This window comes from Platichthys flesus, chromosome 5 (assembly GCF_949316205.1).
Source record: "Platichthys flesus chromosome 5, fPlaFle2.1, whole genome shotgun sequence".
NCBI lineage: Eukaryota > Metazoa > Chordata > Actinopteri > Pleuronectiformes > Pleuronectidae > Platichthys > Platichthys flesus.
In genome coordinates this window covers 23878046-23899660 of record NC_084949.1, presented here as the reverse complement: position 1 = coordinate 23899660, position 21615 = coordinate 23878046, and the positions used below count along the sequence as shown (strand labels likewise).

Here is a 21615-nt window from a genome sequence, read left to right as displayed (position 1 = left end):
TTTGATTCTCGCTCATTTGCTCCTATTTTAATTTATGTTCCGCAGATGATGTGTGAATCACCCGGGGACTTTGTCTGAGGAGAGTCGACCTCAGGTTCATTCACCAGGAAGAGTTTTAAACTCTGTGCAGATATCATATGCATCAAAGATGGTGAAATCGTGTCATGTGACTTTCAGTTGTGTAATCAGCTGATCACTTCCACCATCAGCTGGGCACTAACATGTGATGATGACTCACTGGTCATCATCACATTCCTGCTCTTTATGTTTTTCCTGTAGGCAGGTGGTGGTTCAGTTCCCCCCCAAGGCCCCGCTTTCATATGGGTGGCTGTTGTACCACACGTGGGGGGTCACTGAGCTGTAAGCTTTTGCTGCTCAAGTTGCACTGAGCTTCGGAACTTGCCTTGGCCTGTGCAGCCTTCAGAGGGACTTTAGGGGGGCCCTGCTTTAAAGGGATAGTTCACCCAATTTTAAATTAATTTATCTACTCACCAGTATGCCGATGGTGAGTAGATAATGAGTGAATTTCAAATTTTTTGTTGAACTATTCCTGTAAGGAGAGATTTAGAAGAAGATGCTAAGTTTGTCTTATAAACATGTTATAAGTTTGAGGTTATAATTGCGTTTACACAATACAAATGAAACACAGTTTTACTGCCCAGCCTCCAGTAGTATCATTAGTAGTAACGTTTATCTACTAAACTGCAATTTGAGAGTATTTACCAGCGGATATTCCCAAAATTACAAAGGTTTTACTTTGAAAGTGCTGAGCAGAAGTCTATATTAACTCCAGCTTGTTTTGTGCGGAGACGCCGCCCGGGCGGGCGGGTACCGGCTCCGGCGTGTGTCACATGGCTGAAGCCGGGTGACGAGGGTTCACTCCGCGGGTGAAACAACCGAGCCTGGATGAATGTGGAAGCTGGATCGTGGAGGAAGAGGAAGAGAAACCCGGAGACACCGTGTGACTGAGTGACCGCTGCCCGCAAGAGGCGCTCACTTCTCCGCCAGGTTCTCCCCCGAACACGACGCTTGTTAACGGGACTTTTTGATGTTGTTGTTGTTGTTGACAAGAAAGTTTAGAATCAGTTTTTAACATGTGACAACTTCAGGATCCGTGAAGTTATTAAGTGTCCTACTGCCCGGTTGTTGTGTCCGGTCCGATCCGCTGAAGGCCGGGGGACACCGGGACGCGCAGCCCGAACAGCCCTCCTGTTTCTCGGCTGTGATCCTCCATGGGTCGACCCTCCTCCTCCACCACCTCCTCCTTCTCCTCTTCCTCGTCCGCCGCCTCCGGCCCGTGTGAAAGATGATCGGGTCACCGGACCTCCTGGCGTTCACCAGCTCCGAGGGCTTCGGGGAAGGGGACGAGGACCGGGGGTCTGCGGGGCCGCCGGAGGACTTCTCCGTCCCGCTGCTGCCTCTCTCACACCCCTGGAGCTGCTCCGCTCTCTTCCAACGGGACTTCATCCTGGTGGCGGAGTTCTCCGAGCAGGTGGGACTGTCTGTGCTGCGTCTGTCTGTGCTGCGTCTGTGCCGGAGAACTGTTTATAATCCTAAACGATGTATTTCCATGACATTTGAAATGTCCATGTTGCTTTATAACACAAGTTCAATGTAAAGGGTCAGATTTAATGTGAATAAATCAAATTACTTGAGAGTGACTTGATTCAATTAAGTTAAAGTCATACTTGTGTGTGTCATGTGTATATATTTTTGTATGAGTGTAATTCACTCAACTTATTTGATTTATTCACCAGCTCAACATTAAATATGACTCTTTACAGTTTGAACTTGTGTAATAAAATGTCATTGAAATACACATTATTTCCCCCATGTTAATGTTTTTCTGGTAGATTTACTCTAAGATCTACTAGACAACCTGTGATTTGTGAATATGGGCAATACAAATATAATTATTATTGAAATACATAAATACATACATCATTTTTAGTGTATAAGTATTTTAAAGTATCAATACAACTATGTAAAGAAACTAAATTGAAGGTAAAAAATCCTTCATTAAAATATAATTAGTAAATTGAACTTACATGTAGGTTGGATGTCCATCGATGTGTTTTATTTATCTATTCGTACCTTATGGGACTTTAAGCCCCTGACATTACATCACTGCTGTCTGATAATAATAATAAACACTGTGTTCCTGAGATTGGTTCATCCAGGTTTGCAAACATGTAATAACATTGAGGTGAATCTAAAGCTCAACTCATTTTCATTCTCAGGACAATTTTAGTTTTTAATGTCACCTTATCTTACCAGCTGTTCTTGTTTAAATTAATTAATTTGCTTTATATTAAACTTTATGTTCTGTATTTGTTCATGAGGCTTTTTTCCTTTTGCTCCTGAGTTTGTTGTCTGGCACGTTTGGCTGTTTGTGTTTTCCTGAAGTCTTGGCATGTGTTCTTTCTTTAATAGGCTCAGTTATAGAGGAGGTCTGTTGAAATAAAGGTTGAATGAATGAATTTCTAAAGAACATTTCAACAGAGAGGGAAAAATAGAGCTTTACATTGAATATATAACTAGAACAAGACAAAAAACTGCCAGATTCGCTAGAGCTATATTTTTTGGGGGATCTGCAACAAATGACACACACTCATAAATGTAATACATATTTTTAAAATCAAGATCCATGAATCATCCTCTGAGAAATCAATGAAAATTTAAAACTCTTCTCACAACGATAAAGAAAGTGAAAAGAAAAACTTCCTGGATCTGAAGAAAGTTTAACCCCATCCCTATTCAAAGTTTCATCTGTTTAGTTGTTTCCATGTGATCCTGCTAACAAACAAACAGACAAACACATAAGCTCCTTGGCTGAGGTAATAATACATTATAATATGTGTATAAATAAATAATACTATTAATATATAACTGTAGAATTGTAAAAGCAACTTAACAAGCCTTTACAAAGGAGTTAAGAGTTAAATAGAGGATTAAAGGTGAACATGTTTGTGATGTTTATTATTCAAACCTCCTCTTTGTGTTCAGGTGGGTCCAAAGCCCGTGCTGACGATCCCGGACGACCCCAGAGTCATCGGCTCCTTCGACCTCAACCACTTCTCCGTCCGCATCATGTCCGTGGACTACCAGGCGTCCGGCCCCGTCCACGCCTCCCACGCCGGCCCCGGCCCCCGCCTCAACTTCAGCGAGGACTCCGAGGTGATCTTAGGAGACTCGGCCGAGGACGCCTTTGCGTACGTGCACCACCTGACCCTGTACGACCTGGAGGCCCGGGGCATGGTGCGGCCCTTCTGCATGGCCTACGTGTGCTCCGACCTGGCCAAGCTGATGGAGAACTTCGCCGAACTGTCCTCGTGCTTCTCCCGGGCGGCTGACAGCCTCAAGACGGGGAACAGGCAGGCGTTCTCCATGGAGCTGCAGAGGAAACTACAGGAGCTCGAGTAAGATCGGAAGGAAGTTCACACAGCTGATGTTATTTATTGCAAATGTCTGGAAACTAGATAACCACACTTTACGACTGTTGACCAAATCAAACTCTCTGCTTCAGGTACGTGAGGCTGACGCTGCTCCAGGAGACCAAACACCTGTCGGCTGTCAACGGCTTCACAGAAGACGCAGGACAAGCGGCTGATCTGGAATCTGTGGAGCGTTCAATCTCAACCCACAGAGACCTCCTCCGCCAGGTCACCTCCTACCCGAACAGGAAGCTCAAGAAACCTGACTTCCTGCCCTACGACCCCGCCGACTCCCTCACCGATCCCACTGCCCTGCTGCCCACTGAGCAGAGCCCCCCCAGGCCCACCCCCACCCCCTGCAGGTCGGAGCACGAACTGAAGCCCCTGCAGGAGCTCTGCAACGACTACTTCCTGTCCCTGACGAAGGAGCAGCTGGCGGACACGGAGCGCCGCCTCCGGGGCGACAGGAGCGTCCTGCGAACCGTCCGGGTCTCGCGTTCCCTGTCCAGGAGGCTCGCGCTCACCAACTTCCTGTTTGACTCCTGGAGCACCGAGAACGAGGAGGAGGAGGAGGAGGAGGAGAAGGAGCTGCCGAGGGCGAGTCAGAGCGGCGTCAGGGCGACCTGCTCTGAACCCAGGAGCCTGGACTCTTTCTACTCCTGCGTGGAGGAGATCCCCATCAAGCTGGAGGCCGGAGGGGCGCTGACCTCTGACCCCGGCGTTGTGACGGAGATGGCAGGAAGCGTGAGCAGCAGCGACAGCATCGAGGTGCTCGGCACAGAGAAGTCGTACCGGACGCAGCACGACGTGGACGGATCCGACAGCAGAGGTTCGTCCGACAGATTCAGATCGTCAGTTAGCTGCTGGAATTATTCATCAAAACAAACGAAAACAAACATCAACAAACAAACATCAGCTTCTTAAATCTGAAAACAAATTCATAATTCATACTTCTGGATTCTGGAAGCCATGAGAAAGTCACTCAGTCGGGCACGAGCCTTCCCCGAGGTCCATCAGTCCCCTTAGATTCAATCAAGCCACATTTTCACACACTCACAAATCAGTAACAACAAAAAGTGCAAAAACAAAACAAGAAACTAGAAAAGGGAACTAGAAACACATGTTTCCTCCAACAGTCCATATTTAAATCTGCATTGATATCACTTCCCCATTTATGTCAGATTTACTTTCTCTGTGAATGATTCCGTGGGTAAATGGTGACAATGATAAATAGTGTGATTAAAAAAATGACACAATTTACCCTTTTGTTTGGGTCCACGTCAAAAGGGTAAATTGTAACTCAAAATAACTCATAAACTGTGATTTATTATATTTTATGGGTCCAGTTTCTAAAATGTGACATTTCTTCTTCAATGTTTTTCATCATAGTTATTTTTTTATCTTTCTGTTTTGTTCAAACTAAACATTCAATTTGAAGACGAGCAGTTCTAATCTGACTCTAAATGATCAACTGATAAATAGAAATGAATCTAAAGATAATATATATATATATTCCGGTCTATGCCACCAACAGAGGCAGCTGACAGTTTCCTCTCCTCAGCAGAAACCCCGGTCATGCTGATGGACCCCCCCCTCCGGCGAGTGCCGGTCGACACCGGCGCCAGACGCGTGCGGGCGTACGCCAGAAGAGCCAACAGCGAGGACAGCATCGAGGTCCTGAGCACCACCGAGTCCATCTTCCCCGACGACCTCACCGCCATCACAGAGGAGGAGGCGGAGCAGCAGCCTCTGAGCAACGGCTTCGAGGAGGAGGAGGAGGAGGAGGAGGAGGGCAGACCTGAGGAGAAGATCCTCAATGGGACCGGTGAAGGAGGTGAACATGGAAACGAACAGTTTGCTCGGAGAGAGGAAGGTGATGTTGATGAAGACGAGCCTCTAAAGGATTTAACTGTCGGTGATGGCGTGGAGGTCAAAGAGGAGCCAGTGGAGAGCTGGAAGAAGAATCGAGAGCACGAAGACGAGAGAACGGAGAAGACGTCCAACGAGCTGCAAGGTAATAAAACATCTGATACAGAATTCATTAAACTTTTATGGGTTCAAATAATAATCTACTCAGACTACACAGATCTCTTTAGACATTGATCCTGTTCCTGCTGGTTAATAAGCCATTTTTTTCACAATGTGCAATACGTATTTCGGCCTCTAGGGGTTTCCTGATCAAAACTATAACAGAAGCCTAGTTTGGGCAGCGTAGGATCATTTCCTGTTCCGTTATCTTCTCGGGTCGCTCAGTTCCCTTGTGCGTAGTCCATCCTGTTGAGTTCTGGTTCGACCCCGGGGTCTCCTCTGGGTTGGACGTAAACCTCCAACGAGGAGGAGGAGGAGGAGGAGGAGGAGGAGGAGGAGGAGGCGTACATCATAGTGTGGCTGTATTTTACATTGATAATAAAAATGATTCCTCTATATCTTGTTGCCTTCATACCAAAAAGGGGTTTTCATGAGAGTTTATATGAGTTTCTAACAGCGTGCACACGATAGAACAATTTAGTTTTAATGTAATTCCATTCAGTTTGATTTGAATGGTGCCAGAGGACACAGCTCCAGTGGTAACATGACATAACAAAACACTTTCTACTTCACAGTCCATGAAGCAGTGGAGCCGATGTCCAACTCGTCCAAAGTCCATCAGATGGTCCAGTGGATGGACCTCCTTGTGAACTTTGCCCCCCCCGTGGCCCCGGCGGAGGCAGACCATTGGTCCCCCCCCCGCGCTCCCCTCAGGGTGCCAAGCATCGACGAGGCGTCAGACTGCACCAGCTTCACAGGCTCCTCGGACCCCCCCTCCCCGACTCAGCACATCCACATCAACCCCCGCTCAGACAAGAGGAGGAGGAAGGCCGGTCTCCGAGCCCTGAGGTTCGTGAAGCACTTCTCCTTCTCCCATCACGCCGTGTTCTGCCTCTTGAGCGGCCGGCCGCTGGTTGTCCTCGGGGGGGACGAGAGCCTGGTGAGGAAGCTGGTGGACGCTCTGAGTCTCTTCCTGCCGGCGCCCGACAGAAACGCCATGACGCCGTGTCTGACCACGCCCCTTCAACTGACCGACCTGCTCACCTGGAGACTGATCGGGATACACAGGTACCACGACACCCCCCCGACGGCACCAGCCAATCCTTAAGTATCTATACAGTACCCATAAGATTAGATCAAAGCCACTGATGACCATTCATTTACATAAACATAGGGCGCAGGATGAAAAATACAATCCTTATTTTATATATATATTGAAATACTTTCCTCAGCCTTTGGTAGAGGTTTGCCATCTGAGTGGCATTTAGCACCAAACAGCCAAGTTAGCAACCAGCTTGAGAACATTTACATTAGAACCATATATTCTCACCCAGAATCCTTTTTTAATTGAACGAGTGCAGGGCCCATTCTAAACCTGCCTGTTTGTAGCGTCGTCTTCTCAAACACTTTCTATTGTACAGCTCTTTTTATAGAGTCTAAGGTGCAGAGTGAATTAACCTGTGATTATCCGACCTGGTTTATCTGCAATGAAGCTGTTATAGTCTGTATTTTCGTTCACGTGTGTAGTGTGTATATATAAGTTTGAATGCTTCACTGAATTGTTATTTTTTCCGACTTTGCATTCGCTGCTATGTCAGAAGATTAAATCTTTTCAAAATAAAAGCTCTGTAATTCAGCTCAATATAAAGCACAGCAGCAACAAAACAAATGTTGTGCTTTTACTTTGAAGACAACTTTCTAAAAAGGACTTTTTGCCCTTATGACTGAGGTGTTGTTGATGTGACAAGGAGAGGACATACATTTACACACAGCCATAACAACAAAATAAACTATTTCAGCTTTAAATGTTGCCTTTAATACACGATCAGCCTTTAAACGTGTGCTCCTCCTTCCCCCTGCACCAGATCCCCCTCCAGCTCCTCGTCCAGCATCATCCACTCCCTGAGCCGCTACAGTCGGTACCTGGCTCTGCTGGACCTGGACCAGAAGACGCTGCGCTGTCCGTGCTACTCCGGCTCCCTCATCAGCAGAATGACCGATCCTCACAGTGGCATCAGCCGCGGCTCCACCTACCTGCTGCACCTGGAGAGCTGCCTGGCCGCGCTGGTGAACCAGGCTCTGCTGCACACGTTCCGTCCTGCCTCACACCGTCTCTCCACACCAGGACTGTCCAGCAGTGAACAGGATGTGAGAGTGATGAACTTCCTGTCCGAGCTCATCAAGCAGCGCCACGCGGGACGCGGACCCCCGGTCTTAAGATTCTCTTACAGCGCAGTGCAGCTTCACAGGAACACGTACACAACATGAAATCCACCGAGTCGGGAGAACCCCAAAAACTAAACGCACTGATTCCTGTGTAATTTGATCCGATGCTGAAGGTTTCACATCATCTGACACTGTGAACATGTGAAGACAAAACAATCACACGTGTGTTTACATGCTTCCTGCTCCATCACGTAGCTCTGTTTACTGTACATTAGTGCACTAGTGTCTCTCAGGCACCGGAACCCTGAACCCGCTGGCAGCCTCCACATCTCCAGCACCCGAAGCTTTTACGTTTTATTGAAGTGTGTTTTTAAAATGTAGGTTTAACATGTGAACTGACAATTGAGCCACGTATGTGCACTGTGCAAGTTTAAAATGAGGAACAATCTGAAGGCAGATTCTGATAGATGATGGATATTCAGTAGTGAAACAGTCGAGCTGCAGTTTGATATGAGCTGAAGCTTTGAGTTTGATTCTGTTTATAAAGATGGACGACACATCTGCACTTCCTCTCGTTATCCAGAAGGGAAGCGTCCCACAAGCTGAGTCGGTCTCAGCTGTCAATCATGATGACACAAAACCTCTTCAAGAAAAAAAATATATTTAATGTTTACTTTGACTTTTCAGATTGTTTATACTGCAGCTATCCACTAGGGGGCAATCATGAACCCGGGCTTTATTTTTGTCTTTTCGAGTCGTCCATCTTTAAATTTTAGACAGTTTATAGTTCAACTCTACCTGTTGGTAAAGAAGTTAAAAAAAAACTTTTAGTTTAATTTCAATAATGGGCAGTGGTGGAAGAAATACTTAGAAATGTATCAGTGCAATATAAATTACCTCTAATAACAAATACGTAAAATTAAATGTTCTCTTATTTCTGAAATATTCATGTCATCAGTTAATCAATGTGCAGTTTGGTGAGTTTTACTTTTAATAGTTGAGGTTTGAGAGATAAGTCCATGTTATGATACTTAATATTTATCCTCCACCACGCGCAGGGAAATACATTTATTTTGAAAGCTTTAGTTTAATTTGAATGCAGTAAACTTCCACCACTTGTCCTTCAACTCTAGACAGTACGACAGCCTCTTCTTGTGAATCACCGTTTATTTTTACGACACAAGCTTGAACTGATTTTAACGTGTTTTTATATATTCCCTGAAAATATATCACATCATTTTTTACACTGGAATTTCAAAATGTTAAACAATAACCCAGAGACAGAATTCTTCTTCTCTTTTGACTCAAGTAATTCATAAAGCTGTTATTTTTTTTATTTACAGTTACATAAATGTCTCAATAAAATAGTGAATATCTAAAAGTATCTCCAGAAAGTAAACATAATTCAGTTCAAATAGAACAAAATCCCACAGAGAAGAATTCAACTTTTTTTATCCTGTTCAGATCAGACTGGAAAGTAGATTATTAAAGAATAAAGTAGAATATAGTGTCTCTGAGGTGTTAATAATGTAATTTACAGTGGAGATATTGTTCTCTTCACTATGCCGACACTACCTGGTCTGTACAGGTTTATTCTGTGTGATGTGTAAATCTCCCAGTGCTCGACTCTGTGGCGATTCCAGGATGTTGAGGCGTAGTGATGTGCAATCAGGACAATCTGCGAAGACAAAGCAAATATTTATATGATGTTATATATTGATGTGAGAGAGGATTCACACTGAAGGGGGAATAATATATTGACACATCCACTCAGAGAGTATTTTGAAACCCTGAATCAAAACTAGTGCTGAAGGATTAACTGACTAATTGATTGTATTTATTAAAGAAGTGAGGTTTCTGATGCAGTAATTGAACCTGATTGATTGTATCTGCAACGACACCAATTAAAAACAGATCAGACACAAACTTCACTTAAAGCTGCAACTCATGATTATTTTCACGAACAGTTAATCTGAAGGTTAATTTCTAAAAGAACCCAAAAAATTGAGTACTGTCATTTTTTTTTTAAATAAAATTGTTTGATTAGTCCTTTTTTAAATGGACTAAATAGACCTTTAATCTTTAACCACCAATTTCTAATCAGTTCATCTTAAAGTCGTGAACTGTACGGACGGACAACCCATAATATATAAAACCTCCAGCCACTGGGTGTCGCTGGTGTGGAGGCATAAAATACAAAACTCCACAGGATGCCTCAATTTACAGTCTGATTCAAAACATATACACATCATCCTCCAGTAAAATAAAGAAACATCCTACTTTTCTTTAAAGAAACCAAACTAATGAAAGAGGAGCTGTTGAGGGACTCACAGTTAACACTGGGACTGGGCCTTCACCAGGGAAGAGAAGAGATTAACTGCTGCTGGGCTGCCTGCAGGACAAACACAGAGACACAGAGTTACCGATCAGAGCCACAGCAGGTCCGATCCACGGTGAAGGATCACCCCATGTGACAACTTACAGTAGGTGCTGATCACCACCACACCAGGAGAGGACATGGAGGGGGAAAGGGGCGACAGATCAGATCTTAACACCTCTTAGAATCCACTTTAAAAAGGGAAATGGTAAAAACTCTACAGCTGGAAGTTTGTGGTTTAAAATGAATCAGACTCACTGGTCCCAGTTCCGTGCTGAAGACGACAGAGTGAGTATTATAGCGCGGAGAAAGGAAAATGAACTATCCCCACCTGTCAGAAACAGAAACAAAGAGATGGTTTGTGAAGCAGTTGTTTTCATCTCAGAGCAGCTGTTTTCTTGAAAAGCATCAAAGGGGCGGTGTGTGCATTCTGTTTATATATCCTCATCAGGTAACTTTTTTAAAACTTTGTAATAATCACGTTGCGTATGATGACAACAGAATGTTTTTTCTGAATAAACTGCAGCTCATGTCTCTAAGGTTATTGATTGTAGAACTTATCCGTTCAAAACATTATATGATGTCTTTTCCTGTATTTATAGGGATTTCCTGATGACATCACACCAACGTTTCATTATAAATCAATTTTCAAACTATATAAGCCTTTGGTCATGTCTATCGTCCGATAGGATGCAGAGTTTAATTGAAATAAATGTATTTGTGAACCATGCAATTTCTGAGTCATTTTCTGACATGACAGCACTGATCATATAAGATCATATGATGGAGAATCATTTTCATATCAATTTAAACTTTAGATTTTCTCTACCGTTTACAGAGATATCTTTGAAAAGTGCTCTTCGGACCATGGTTGACCTTGACCTTGATATCTATTATCTGAGGTTTGGTGTAAATATGTAAATTTGAATCAGCTATTTTGTGGGCAAACAGGTGAAAACTTTACATGCTCGCCTGTGTGCAGGAAGTGATTTTTCACCATTAGTGGCGCTGTAGAGCAATATCAATGAGTGGACGCTACATACCTGTGGCGTTATCCACTTCCTGTGTGATCTCCTGTAAGAAGGAGTTGAGACGTTCTACGTTGGAGGACAAACTCTCCCACAGCCACCAGAGGGCCCACTGGTTCTCCTGAGAGACAGAAACGATATCGTTTAAAAACATCAAACATTGAGATCCTCATTTCATCCAGACATTATCACAAAACACATAATGAAAGAGTTTGACAGATTTCATCCATGACAAATAACTTTTTTTCTCACTCTGGTCTGTTTATTTGTTACTTTGCAGTATTTTACAAAAACTGCTGTATTTAACACAAGAGTTAATTCTGATGTTTTTCTCACTCTGATGTTAAATCACTGCAGTTATTTAACAGATCATAATCAATATTTTGAGTTTCACGTTAACCTCTCAGAAAAGCAAAGTGCATAAGTGATAAATCATGTGATACCATTTGTTTCCTTAATTGTTTCCTAAAAATGTGAGAAATTGGGAAAATGTTTAATCAGAGACGTTTTGTCCACAAACAGGATGTGACGTTGAAGATAGAAAAGTAAAATACCTGGAATGTGTTGAGCACAGGGAGAGCTGGCGTCAGAGCAGCACTGAGGATTCTCAACCCTAACGCTCCTGTAACCAGCAGTAACAAGGCCTGATCTGGGTAAACCTGTCAAAACAAAAACACACATTTACTAACAGCTTATTACCATTAGTTTGAACACTCATCTGACATCTACACACAAACAAACACACACACAGACACTCACCTCCTGAAAGAAACGCGGGATCTGTATATTTGACCCGGGCGGCTTCAGCAGTATTGAATTCACAACATCCTTTGCTTCCTGAAGTTAATTGAGAATCAGAACAAAACCAGTATAAATAAATGGAAAAGGACATTTAATTTTTTTAAATAAGAAATAGGTAAAAGAGCCAGAAATGCCTACGTGTAGAAACTGTGCGTTCGGGGCCTGAAGAGCGGTGACTGACCCACAGGGGGAGTTGACCAGTGTGAGTAAACGGTGCCAACACTGAGACTGAATCAGGAAAAAAAATCAGACAAAATATCACGTATCAGAAAATGCTCACAAAGGCAAAGTGAATTTAACTGCAGTAGCAGCGTTCCCACACAAGGGGGAACTCAAGTGGCCTCAAAGGCAAATCAATGACATTCACAATCACTGAGGCACAACAAGCACACAAAACTGCACATGCAAATTGCATCAAATGGCTAAAACACATTCAAGCCATTAGACGTCAACAAAAATATGTATTTTCAGGTAAGGGTCTACTCGATAGATTTCCACAAAACTCAGTGGAAGGATGAGACATGTTCCAAGAAAAAAAAAAAAAATTCTCTGCTAGAAAGCTAAAAAAGTTTGGAAACTTGTCTCCCAGTCTCTCAATTTTGACAAGAAGCCTCAGATTGGATTTTTTTCAAGCAATAAAAAGTTGATGTTCGGTTCTTTTACATTAAAAACTGAGGTCAGACTGAACCGTGATGAATGTTGTGGACTCACATCAGCGTAGACAGCCGAGCAGCATCTCTGAACCCGCAGAGCAAACTTCACCAGCTCAGCACGCTTCAGTGCAACAGCCCCTGAAGAGACAGGAGGGACTTAGACTTCATCTCCTTCAACTTAAATCCTCAAGATTTGTGTTTTAGAGTAAAAAAGATTGATGTTGTCCTGAAGCTCAGTCTGACCTTTAATTGGCTCCCATGTGACATCAGGGTGGCAGAGCTCTGTCATGTGACCGACCGCCCGCTTCGGTGCCATCGCCGTTTCAAAGATGCGGAGATAAAAGAGGAAGATGAGCGGCGTGAAGCTCGCGGCGGGGGGGTTCACCGACGGAACCAAACTGTGGCAGGCCGACATGAAGTCTCCGTCCATGCACATGAAGTACGGCATTAGGTCGTGAAGCGGCTGGAGGCTGTTGGAGACATTGAGATGGTGAGATTTTAAATAGATAACTTTCCAAACATTTTATTTATTTTGATTATCAGTTACTCTGTTGTTTATTTTCATGACTATGACTGATTGTTTTTATCAATATGATCTAGTTGATTGTTCCAAAACCTAAACATTTATAGATTTAACTGTATTATTATTATTCTTTTAATAATTCTATATTATCATTTGGTAATAAAAAAAACAAATTGTTGTTTGGTGTAATTAGAATTAAAGGAAAATGTCTTCTTATTGTTATGGACTGGAATTCTAAATAGTCAAACAACAATCAGTCAATTGTAAAATAAAATTGAATTTACAGAAAATTTAAGTTGTGATTAAATACAACTTTTAATTCACTCTACAACAAAATTTGAGGAAAGCAATCGGGTCCTTTGTTTTTTCACACTCACAGTTTGGAGTCATCAGTCTGGACAACTCGTAGGTAGCGACACAACTCTCTGTACCTGCAGACACAACACAGACAAGTTTGGTTTTAAAGGCCAAGGGTGTGTGTTTGTGTGTGTGTGTGTGTGTGTGTGTGTGTGTGTGTGGAGGAGCACCTGTGCTGTCGCTGCAGCAGCTCTGTTCTCAGTTGAACTACAGGACTCTGTTCAAACAGGACGTCCTTCTTGCCTTTGTCTTTGCGGACGCCCGACACATTCTGTCCCTTCAACACCGACACAAGCAGGACGTCATCCCAGGGACGAACACACAGGCTGCGAACACACATACACACACACGTAAAGTTATATTAAAAACCTAAAGAGACTTAAATATGTAACCTTTGGGGAAACATTTACCACGTACATGGTCTATTCACCCTGAGATCTGAACACACACCTGTTCTTCATGCTTCTCAGCTCAGCTGGTAAACTTATGTTTTTGTAAAACTCCTGCAGCTTTTGGAGGAAATCTGAAGTAAAATCATCCATCACCATCTGTCTCTGCACCGACGCCACCACCCTGAAACAACACAAGCAGACACACAGAGGGAGCAGGTGAATATCCATAGACTGTTTATGGAGAGGAGAGATATCACAGCTCTCTAATAGTGAGGACAAATCAGCTGGATTGCCCCCTGTGGGCGTGACGCTACCTCTGCAGTAGCACCACTTTAGCCTGGTTAGCATTGGCCATGGACGATGGTGAGATGTAACCTCTGGAGAGAATCAGATCAATCACAATCAAATTAGTGCCCACAGAATTCAAAGTAAGGCAGATAAGGAATCTAGAACAGAAAATGCTGTGTGTCTGTCTGAGTGTGTTTACCCTGAGGATTGATAATGTCTAATAAATTGCTCTGCGGCTCCCAGTCTCAAGATGGCAGCAGCTCTGCCGTTCTGATTGTCTGTTTGGTTGAGGAACGATGACACAAACTCGTACACTTGCGTGTAACTGCAGAAAACGGAAAATTCACAAATTTCTTGCATATAACCAGAGTAAGATCATCTGAGGGTGGATGGCTGTAATTTGTCCCTAGATATTTCGAACACATCTGCCGTGTCACTCACTCAAAGATGAAGCCGGGCTGGTTTGGAAGGTTCAAACCATATTCTTGAAACGTCATTCCTTTCTGGAAGGTAGCGAACCGTGCAGCGAGCTCTTGCTTGAACCTCTGGAGCAGTGTCTCTAAACAAGAAGAAGACAGATCCAATGGCAGTGAAATGACGTGTAATTAAAACAATACCAAGAGGTTCAGGTTCCCCCAAGATGTGAACATCAGTCTCGTGAGCGAGTACCTGCATGTCGGAGGTGAGCATCGATTTCAGACAACGTGAGGTTGAAAGGCTTCAGTCCTCCCAGCAGTCCAGTGCTCCGCTGGCTGTTCCAGAAGTCGCTTCTTTTGTGGCTGTTGCAGTGACACACGCCGCTCTGGACCCACAGTACACACTAAAGAACATACACACAAACACACACACATCACATCATTTATGACAAACACCTAGAAAAACTATTTTCAGTCACATTTCCTCTGCAGGTTTGCTCTTCTGTTCTCTGTTTGTTAGCCGTGACTGAATGGGCCAAAGATGCCGTGTTAGCTCATGAAAAAGCTGCCCCCCCCCCTTCCATACGTTTATTAAGGTGATCAAGTCCACCAGTATTGAGTAGAGTGCAACCATATGAAGTATATCAGTATCACTGTTGCAACACATCAAGCATCTTTACAGACCACATACCACTGATGCCAGCTTGTCACAGATGTAGCAGAAGCACTGATCACATATTAGCTGGTTACTGGCCACGGGAGAACCAACCTCACAATCTGTAGCCCTGAGCAGGACAGAAGAGAAGCAGGGTTATCATGGTATACAGGGGGGGAGGGTGGCAGTATTTCACAAAGTGTGTTTACCAATTTGCTCACGTGAAAGGATGAATGGCACAGTCGTAGCGGGCGTGAGGCAGCACCTCCGCGCGGCGGGAGAACGTGACGACCAGGTCTTCGTCCAGAGCGGTTTGCGATAACGCAACATCTGAAAAAGGAGGAGGAGTCGCCGATGAGCATCTTTAAGCTCCGATCTTAACACATGATACAGGTGAACAAAGTTGTTACCATTCTTCTTGATATCCTCCGTCTCCACTATGAAAACCGAGGCGTCACTGCATGATACGTCGTGTTCTTCATCCTCCTCATCATCACTGAGAATTATTATCACTCCATTGTCCCCCGTTGTACACATCAGAAATGTCTGGGAGAAACAAGGAAAAGAAAACTTCTTCTTAAGTTATTGTACTCGAATTATCACTATACAAGTTCTCTATGTGTTTGAATGACTCGCTCATCAAACCCTGCATGTTTCATTCCTCAGTAATGACCTCAGAGAGCGGAATGACTGGTTTTCGAGGAGAGCTGCAGTGTTCATTGAAAATGGGTCTGATAAAAGCAGGTTCAGTTTTCTGGAGAGCAGATCTTGTAGTTTTTTATCTACCTCAGATTGATTTTGGCACTTTTTGTAACCGATATAAAATGTTTTATTGTGTGTAAGGTGCTGTGCTGCCCTTAAGGAGGAAACTGTGGTTCCTCTAAAATGATTCATGGTCAGTTCTGTACTTCCTTGGGTCCTCAACAATAAACACAAGTTAATGAGATGAGCCATTATTGAATAAATAGAAAACACTGACAGACATACAGTCAATAGGTGTATATATAAATGTTTATAGATGATTCCAGTTGTGTGAATTAAGGCTGGGCGATGACAATGTTCATAAGAATTGGATATCAACGATTAATACATTAGAATGTAAAACTTATTTTATCTTTGTCGTAAGACTGAATAAAGGTTTTAGTCTTAATGACAGCAAAACATTTTAGAACACTTTAAAAACCCGTTAAAAAGCTCCTAAATGAGCGTAAACAACATGTAAACAAACAGGACTTTGAGTGTAGTGCTATTAGTGCGACACTCATCGTCATTGTTGTGTTGTCAAGTCCCAAAATGAGACGTGTATATATTTAATTTGTGTTATTCAGAAACCTTAACGTGGCTTTTTCACTCAAAACCAAAACACATTCACGTTGTACTGACTTCCCGGAAGTTAGCTATTAGCTTCCATCAGGGAAGCGAACACACTGTTAAAAACCCAGAGTCTCACTTCCTACCACTTAGTCGTGCACCGGAAGCTGATTAAAAGTGTATTTAAATGTTTGTGTTGTTTGTTTATTCGTTTTCTTACCTTTATTTACTGTCGCGTCACCAAAATAAAATGTTTCGCGCCGGGGCTCTTAAATCTGATAGTAACCGGAAAACGCTGGTTTTCTTCTTCGTCGACTTTATTAGCAGATCAGCAGCTGTGTTTACTGCCCCCAGCTGGACCGGACTGGAACTTCAGGGTAAAATATGAAGCAAATATAATATAGTATAATATAATAAAATATAACGAAACTACTATGTGTAAGTGTAGACCAGCATTAGTGACCCTTATGGATAAGTATATTTAAAGTTAATTTCCCCAAAATAATTGAATATTTAAAAAACGTATTTCTACTCTGTACTCTAACGGTCTTATGGGTAAAGCTTTAAATGAAAGTTGACGTGTGTTATCTTATTGTCTGATAGCCCATGCTGTCCAAACCAGTCCACCACAAATTCGTGTGACAGAATATTCTCTGCTGAAATATTTAAATGGTCGCTCAACTATTACATTAAAAGCAAAGTGTTAAAATAAAACAATCTAGAAGAAATCAAAGATAAAATCTGTAGAAATCTGAAAAAATGTTTTATTGCAATATAAATAACAATATCATAATTTTTTTTTTGTTGTGTTTAATGAAATTGCATACAGTCCATTCAGTTTCCAAAGGAGATAATGAAGAAATATATCTTGTTGTTACAGAGCAGTCTTGTCTTTACGAGAGCCGTATCTCCTGGCGGCTGCTCTCTGGTTCCTCTGAGACGACGTCAGTCCATCTGCAGCTTCTGTGTTCAGCTCTGCAGCTTCTGTTTCAGTGTGAAGTTCTGCTTGTTCATCCTTCGCATCCAGGGCAGGCATGAACTTCAGCCACTCCTGGTAGTAACCACGAAAACCATCAATTTGGACCAGGTAGTTGTTTCTGGACTTGTACTGGGAATGAGAGAATAGGAGAGATGAGGGGGGGCTGAAATAAAAAGACAGGAAAGAGAGAAAAGGTCTCTACTACAAGAAGCATTTGGACAGCTGGTTGTGATTCATTTCAAATCTGTTTCCTTCACTTCCAGCAAAGTTATTGTGCCAGGAAGATTATAGGAGAGTCTGCAGGTTCTTCACTTGAGATCGGAATTTGACCAGACCACCCCGGCAGATATTGATTCCCAGGCTCACACTGACTGGGCGCTCACCTGGTTGTAGTTGGGAGGATACTGGGAAGCAAACTCCAGCTGCTTGATGATGACCTCGTTCGGCCACACCTCCATCTCACTCATGGTTTGAAGGATAGTTTTGAGGTAGATGTAATCCAGTCTCCGTGTTGCTCTGCCAATCAAAGCTGAGAACACATGCACGTTCGGCCTGAGCCCCGCCCCCTGCAGAAAAACACAAAGCGACCGACGCCATGATGGACAGATTGTATGAATACTATTACTGTTGTTTGTTATGGTTCATCAGATACTGCAAACAGTACACAGCAATGTCTACTCTGACTTCTTAGGAGGTGTCATTCTTCACCTCCATGTCCTGTAGCAGCTGCAGAGCGTCTTTCTGTCGCTCACAGCCTAATGCGAGGCTTCCAAATGTCTGCACATCCACGCTCACGTGACGCTGCCGCATCACACTCAACACGCCCTGGAAGGAGAAAAGAAGAAATCAATAACACACTTCCAGCATCACTTTGTCCAAATTACAAGAAGAATACATCTTCCTAACCCGAAGGATGTGGTGTAGTTCAGGGAAGAACCCATTAAATATGGTGCATATCCGGATCAGGGTAAAGATCCAGGAATTGGTTTTACTTTCTTTATCGTAGGGCATTTGTTTTATTTCCCCACAAATAATGCATGGATCTTGATGAACACAAATATCTTGCATATTTAGGGGACTGATATCTATAAGTGTTTACAATTTGGTATGCACTCAATTAAATGTAATTCTATTTAAATATAATAAGCATAGTAAATATACCTGACACAAATTTCCATTCATTTCATTACACAGCGAGCGTCACAGCTACAGATGGATCAATGTGTGTGTGTGTGTGTGTGTGTGTGTGTGTGTGTGTGTGTGTGTGTGTTTGTGTTTGTGTTTGTGTTTGTGTTAGTTTGTGCACCTTCGCCGCCTCCAGGTCACCAGCTCTGGCCGCCCTGCGGATCACAGAGTTAAAGAACGCAGCGTCCAGCTTAACGTGATGCTGCTTGGCGGCTCTCAGCAGCATCTGCAGGGACTGGTAGCCCGGCTCCATCGTATCCGCCAGCAGCGTCAGCGTCCTGAGGTCAGGACTGAGTCCGTTGGCCGCCATCTTCTCCAGAAAACCTTCTGCTCCTCCGATCAGGGCAAGCCGATCATAAGCTCCGTCTACAACGCCGAGGGAGACCACGGCACTCTTCCTCCCCTCAAAAAGGTCCAGCAGATTAGGGGCTGAGGAATTCACTGAGTCCACCGACAGCGAGAGGTTTTCTCTCTGACCGACTGGTACCAACTGGGGTGATTCTCGTCTGCTGACGGACTTGTCCCCGTGTCTGTGTGAACCAGGTTCGATAAACAGCTGCCTCTCCAGAAGCTCAATGTCTATTGTGTCCTTACGTCGGGACTCTGACTTGACATGTGACGCTTGTGCCGTCTCTCGCAGGTTCTCCCACTCGCGCCCGAGCAGAACGTCAGAGGCCAGGGCGGGATCACCAATCCCACAATCCCTTGCAGTTCTCAAGAGTAGGGTATAATTCTTGGCGTCCGGACGAATCCCTGACTTCAACATCTGGCGCCACACCTGAAACAAATATGAACGATATTGAAATGTAATCAAATAGAAAAAGGCAAACATAACAGTTTTTCAGGATTCCATTGCTCTGGAGAGTGTGGTTCTTGCTTCTCAAATGTCAACAACACAGGGTTTATTAATCACTTGCTTGTAAATGAGATATTTTTGGATTATAATCTTATGTTCAGATGATACAAACTTTTTGAAACATTAGTTTGGCCTTTCAGGAATAGTTTTTTGGACATTTCATGGAACAGATGAATTATCAAATAATCTCTAAATCATCTGCAGATAAATACATGAGCTAAAATCACTTATTGTTAAATATGGCAGGTTTAACGTCATCTCCCCTCGAAAATCTTTTAGACATGGCGTCTTCCTGTAAACATGCATGTACCTGTAAAGCCAGTCTGAATCCTGTTTCTTTGTCCTTCAAGCAGCCCATCAGCAGGTAGTGAAACGTCTCCGGAGTTACCACGTGTCCATTCTGAAGCATCTCCTACACACACACACACACACAGACACACACATTCATAACTAACACAGAAATATCACACAATCCACTGAACGGGTTCCCTTCTGTCCGACACGTACCCTGAGCGTGTGGATGCAGGCCTGGAGGTGGTTGGTGAAGGCGTGAGTCTTGAGCAGGGCGTGGTATGTGATGGTGCTGAGGCGGTAGTTCTTGCGCCGGAGCTCCTGCTCTAACTTCAGAGCCTGTTGAAGACCGGCTCGCTTCGAGGGCGACTGGGCGCAGGCGTTGAACAGCGCGGTGTAGGTCGCATCGATGGCCTCCAGACCTCGCTTCTTCATCTGGAAAACACACACAGATTATTACAGGACCAGGGGACGTCAGTGTTTGTGTCTCAGGTGCAAGAAATGTACAACTGAAGACGATGCATTAGTCAGAGAAGAGTGACGTAAATTGTTAACACAACGGCAAATGTTTGGCAAGATTTTTCTGTCGCTTTTTTTTACGTGCTTTGTGATCTTGTCATTGTGTTTTGAGATTTGTCAGTGTTTGGTTTTGTGTTTTGTTGCTGTGATTTGTGGTTTGTGTTGTTGTCATGTTTGTAATTTGTTGCTGTGTTTTCTGCTGAGATTTGTTGCTCTGACTTGTGGTCTGTTTTGTGATTTGTTGTCATGTTTTGTAATTTGTCGCTCTGTTTTGTCGCTGTGTTGTGCACCTCAGGGCCACCGTACAGGCGTTGTTAGCTATTGCTCAGACTGAAACAGTTTCTGGATCAGTTTTAAGTGTGAAATATGAATTAAAGATGACGTGTGCCTACATCGTTGTAGAGTCTGAAGGCCTGCTTCAGCTGTCCAGCCCGTCCACAGCCTCCTATCAGGATGGTGTAGTTGAACTCCTCCGGCTGCAGCTTCTCCACCTGCAGCATGTCCCTGCTGAACAGTTCCAGAGCCTCCTGCAGCTGAGAGGCGACACAAACACGATCACACACACACAAACACACACATGGAGAAACAAACACAGACATGACACTTCCACCACACTCACCTTCTTCTCCTTGATCAGCTTCTTGCACTGTAAGAAGTACCAGTATTGTGTGTTTCTGCTCTGGGGCCTCCTCACAGCCTCCTCTTCCTCCTCCTCAACCTCCTCATCAACCCGGGAGACTTGCTCCTGGTGCCGCAGATCCCGGGTCTCTGGCCCGCTCTTCCTGAACGACCTCCGGGAGGAGATGTCCATGGAGAGGGAGCCGAAGTTCTCTCCATCTTCTGGGGCTGAGGCGGCCCCGTGGCTGGGGTGCGACTGGGACACACACCGGAGGGAGGCTCCGCTCGGCAGGACCCAGGGAGCCGGGCTGAGGAGCCGGGGGGGCCGGTGCTGCGACGCACCTCGTACCCCGGTTGGAGTCGCACACCTCGGGGAGTTCTTCGCAGAGAGGAGCGACAGCTGAGCCACGGGGGCGGTCATCTTCCTCCCGCTCCGCACACAGGAGCAGGCGACGGCCGCCAGCATGTCGGACCTCTGTTATCTAGCTCGCTAGTTAACCGGTTAATCGATCAACGCGGTTTTAAGAGACGTCTTCTCTGCTAGTTATCAGCGACTGCGCACATCACGATCACCATGCTGGTTCAATGACACGGAGTCAGACCCGAGCAACAGATATCCAAGCAGACTCATAAACCTACATTTTTTGACACAGAGAGATTAAACAACGGGTTTCTTTAGATTAAAACATTAATGTTAATTACTGTGTTGATTTAAGTGTTTAAAATGACGTAGTTTGT

At 44.0% G+C, this 21615-nt stretch overlaps 3 protein-coding genes across 4 annotated transcripts; 1 reads left to right on the top strand and 2 right to left on the bottom strand.

Annotated features, from left to right (window-relative positions):
* Positions 1-60: 60 nt before the first annotated feature.
* Positions 61-9687, top strand: smcr8b (Smith-Magenis syndrome chromosome region, candidate 8b). 2 transcript variants are annotated; one of them, XM_062387695.1, is made up of 6 exons: positions 61-1492; positions 3007-3419; positions 3527-4263; positions 4999-5448; positions 6038-6530; positions 7328-9687. In XM_062387695.1, exons 1-6 carry the CDS (start codon positions 1307-1309, stop codon positions 7728-7730), a joined length of 2682 nt encoding a protein of 893 aa, XP_062243679.1. In that variant the 5' UTR covers positions 61-1306; the 3' UTR covers positions 7731-9687. The 2 variants fall into 2 exon arrangements, with proteins under 2 accessions (XP_062243679.1, XP_062243678.1); XM_062387694.1 differs by having other exon boundaries at positions 4996-5448.
* On the bottom strand, positions 8941-16761 carry zgc:112980 (uncharacterized protein LOC503706 homolog). The gene is made up of 20 exons (XM_062387696.1): positions 16650-16761; positions 15529-15664; positions 15340-15448; positions 15155-15248; positions 14717-14867; positions 14489-14606; positions 14247-14372; positions 14074-14136; positions 13818-13940; positions 13538-13693; positions 13388-13441; positions 12731-12957; positions 12546-12625; positions 11973-12062; positions 11793-11870; positions 11588-11692; positions 11049-11154; positions 10264-10336; positions 9960-10020; positions 8941-9306 (listed from the first exon to the last, which is right to left on the bottom strand). The coding sequence occupies exons 2-19, from the start codon at positions 15653-15655 to the stop codon at positions 10002-10004; spliced, it is 1899 nt and encodes a 632-aa protein (XP_062243680.1). The 5' UTR covers positions 15656-15664; positions 16650-16761; the 3' UTR covers positions 8941-9306; positions 9960-10001.
* A 415-nt stretch (positions 16762-17176) lies between these two features.
* On the bottom strand, positions 17177-21450 carry ptcd1 (pentatricopeptide repeat domain 1). The gene is made up of 8 exons (XM_062387693.1): positions 20879-21450; positions 20652-20792; positions 19957-20175; positions 19760-19861; positions 18715-19371; positions 18117-18233; positions 17792-17974; positions 17177-17537 (listed from the first exon to the last, which is right to left on the bottom strand). Exons 1-8 carry the CDS (start codon positions 21341-21343, stop codon positions 17304-17306), a joined length of 2118 nt encoding a protein of 705 aa, XP_062243677.1. The 5' UTR covers positions 21344-21450; the 3' UTR covers positions 17177-17303.
* Positions 21451-21615: the final 165 nt, after the last annotated feature.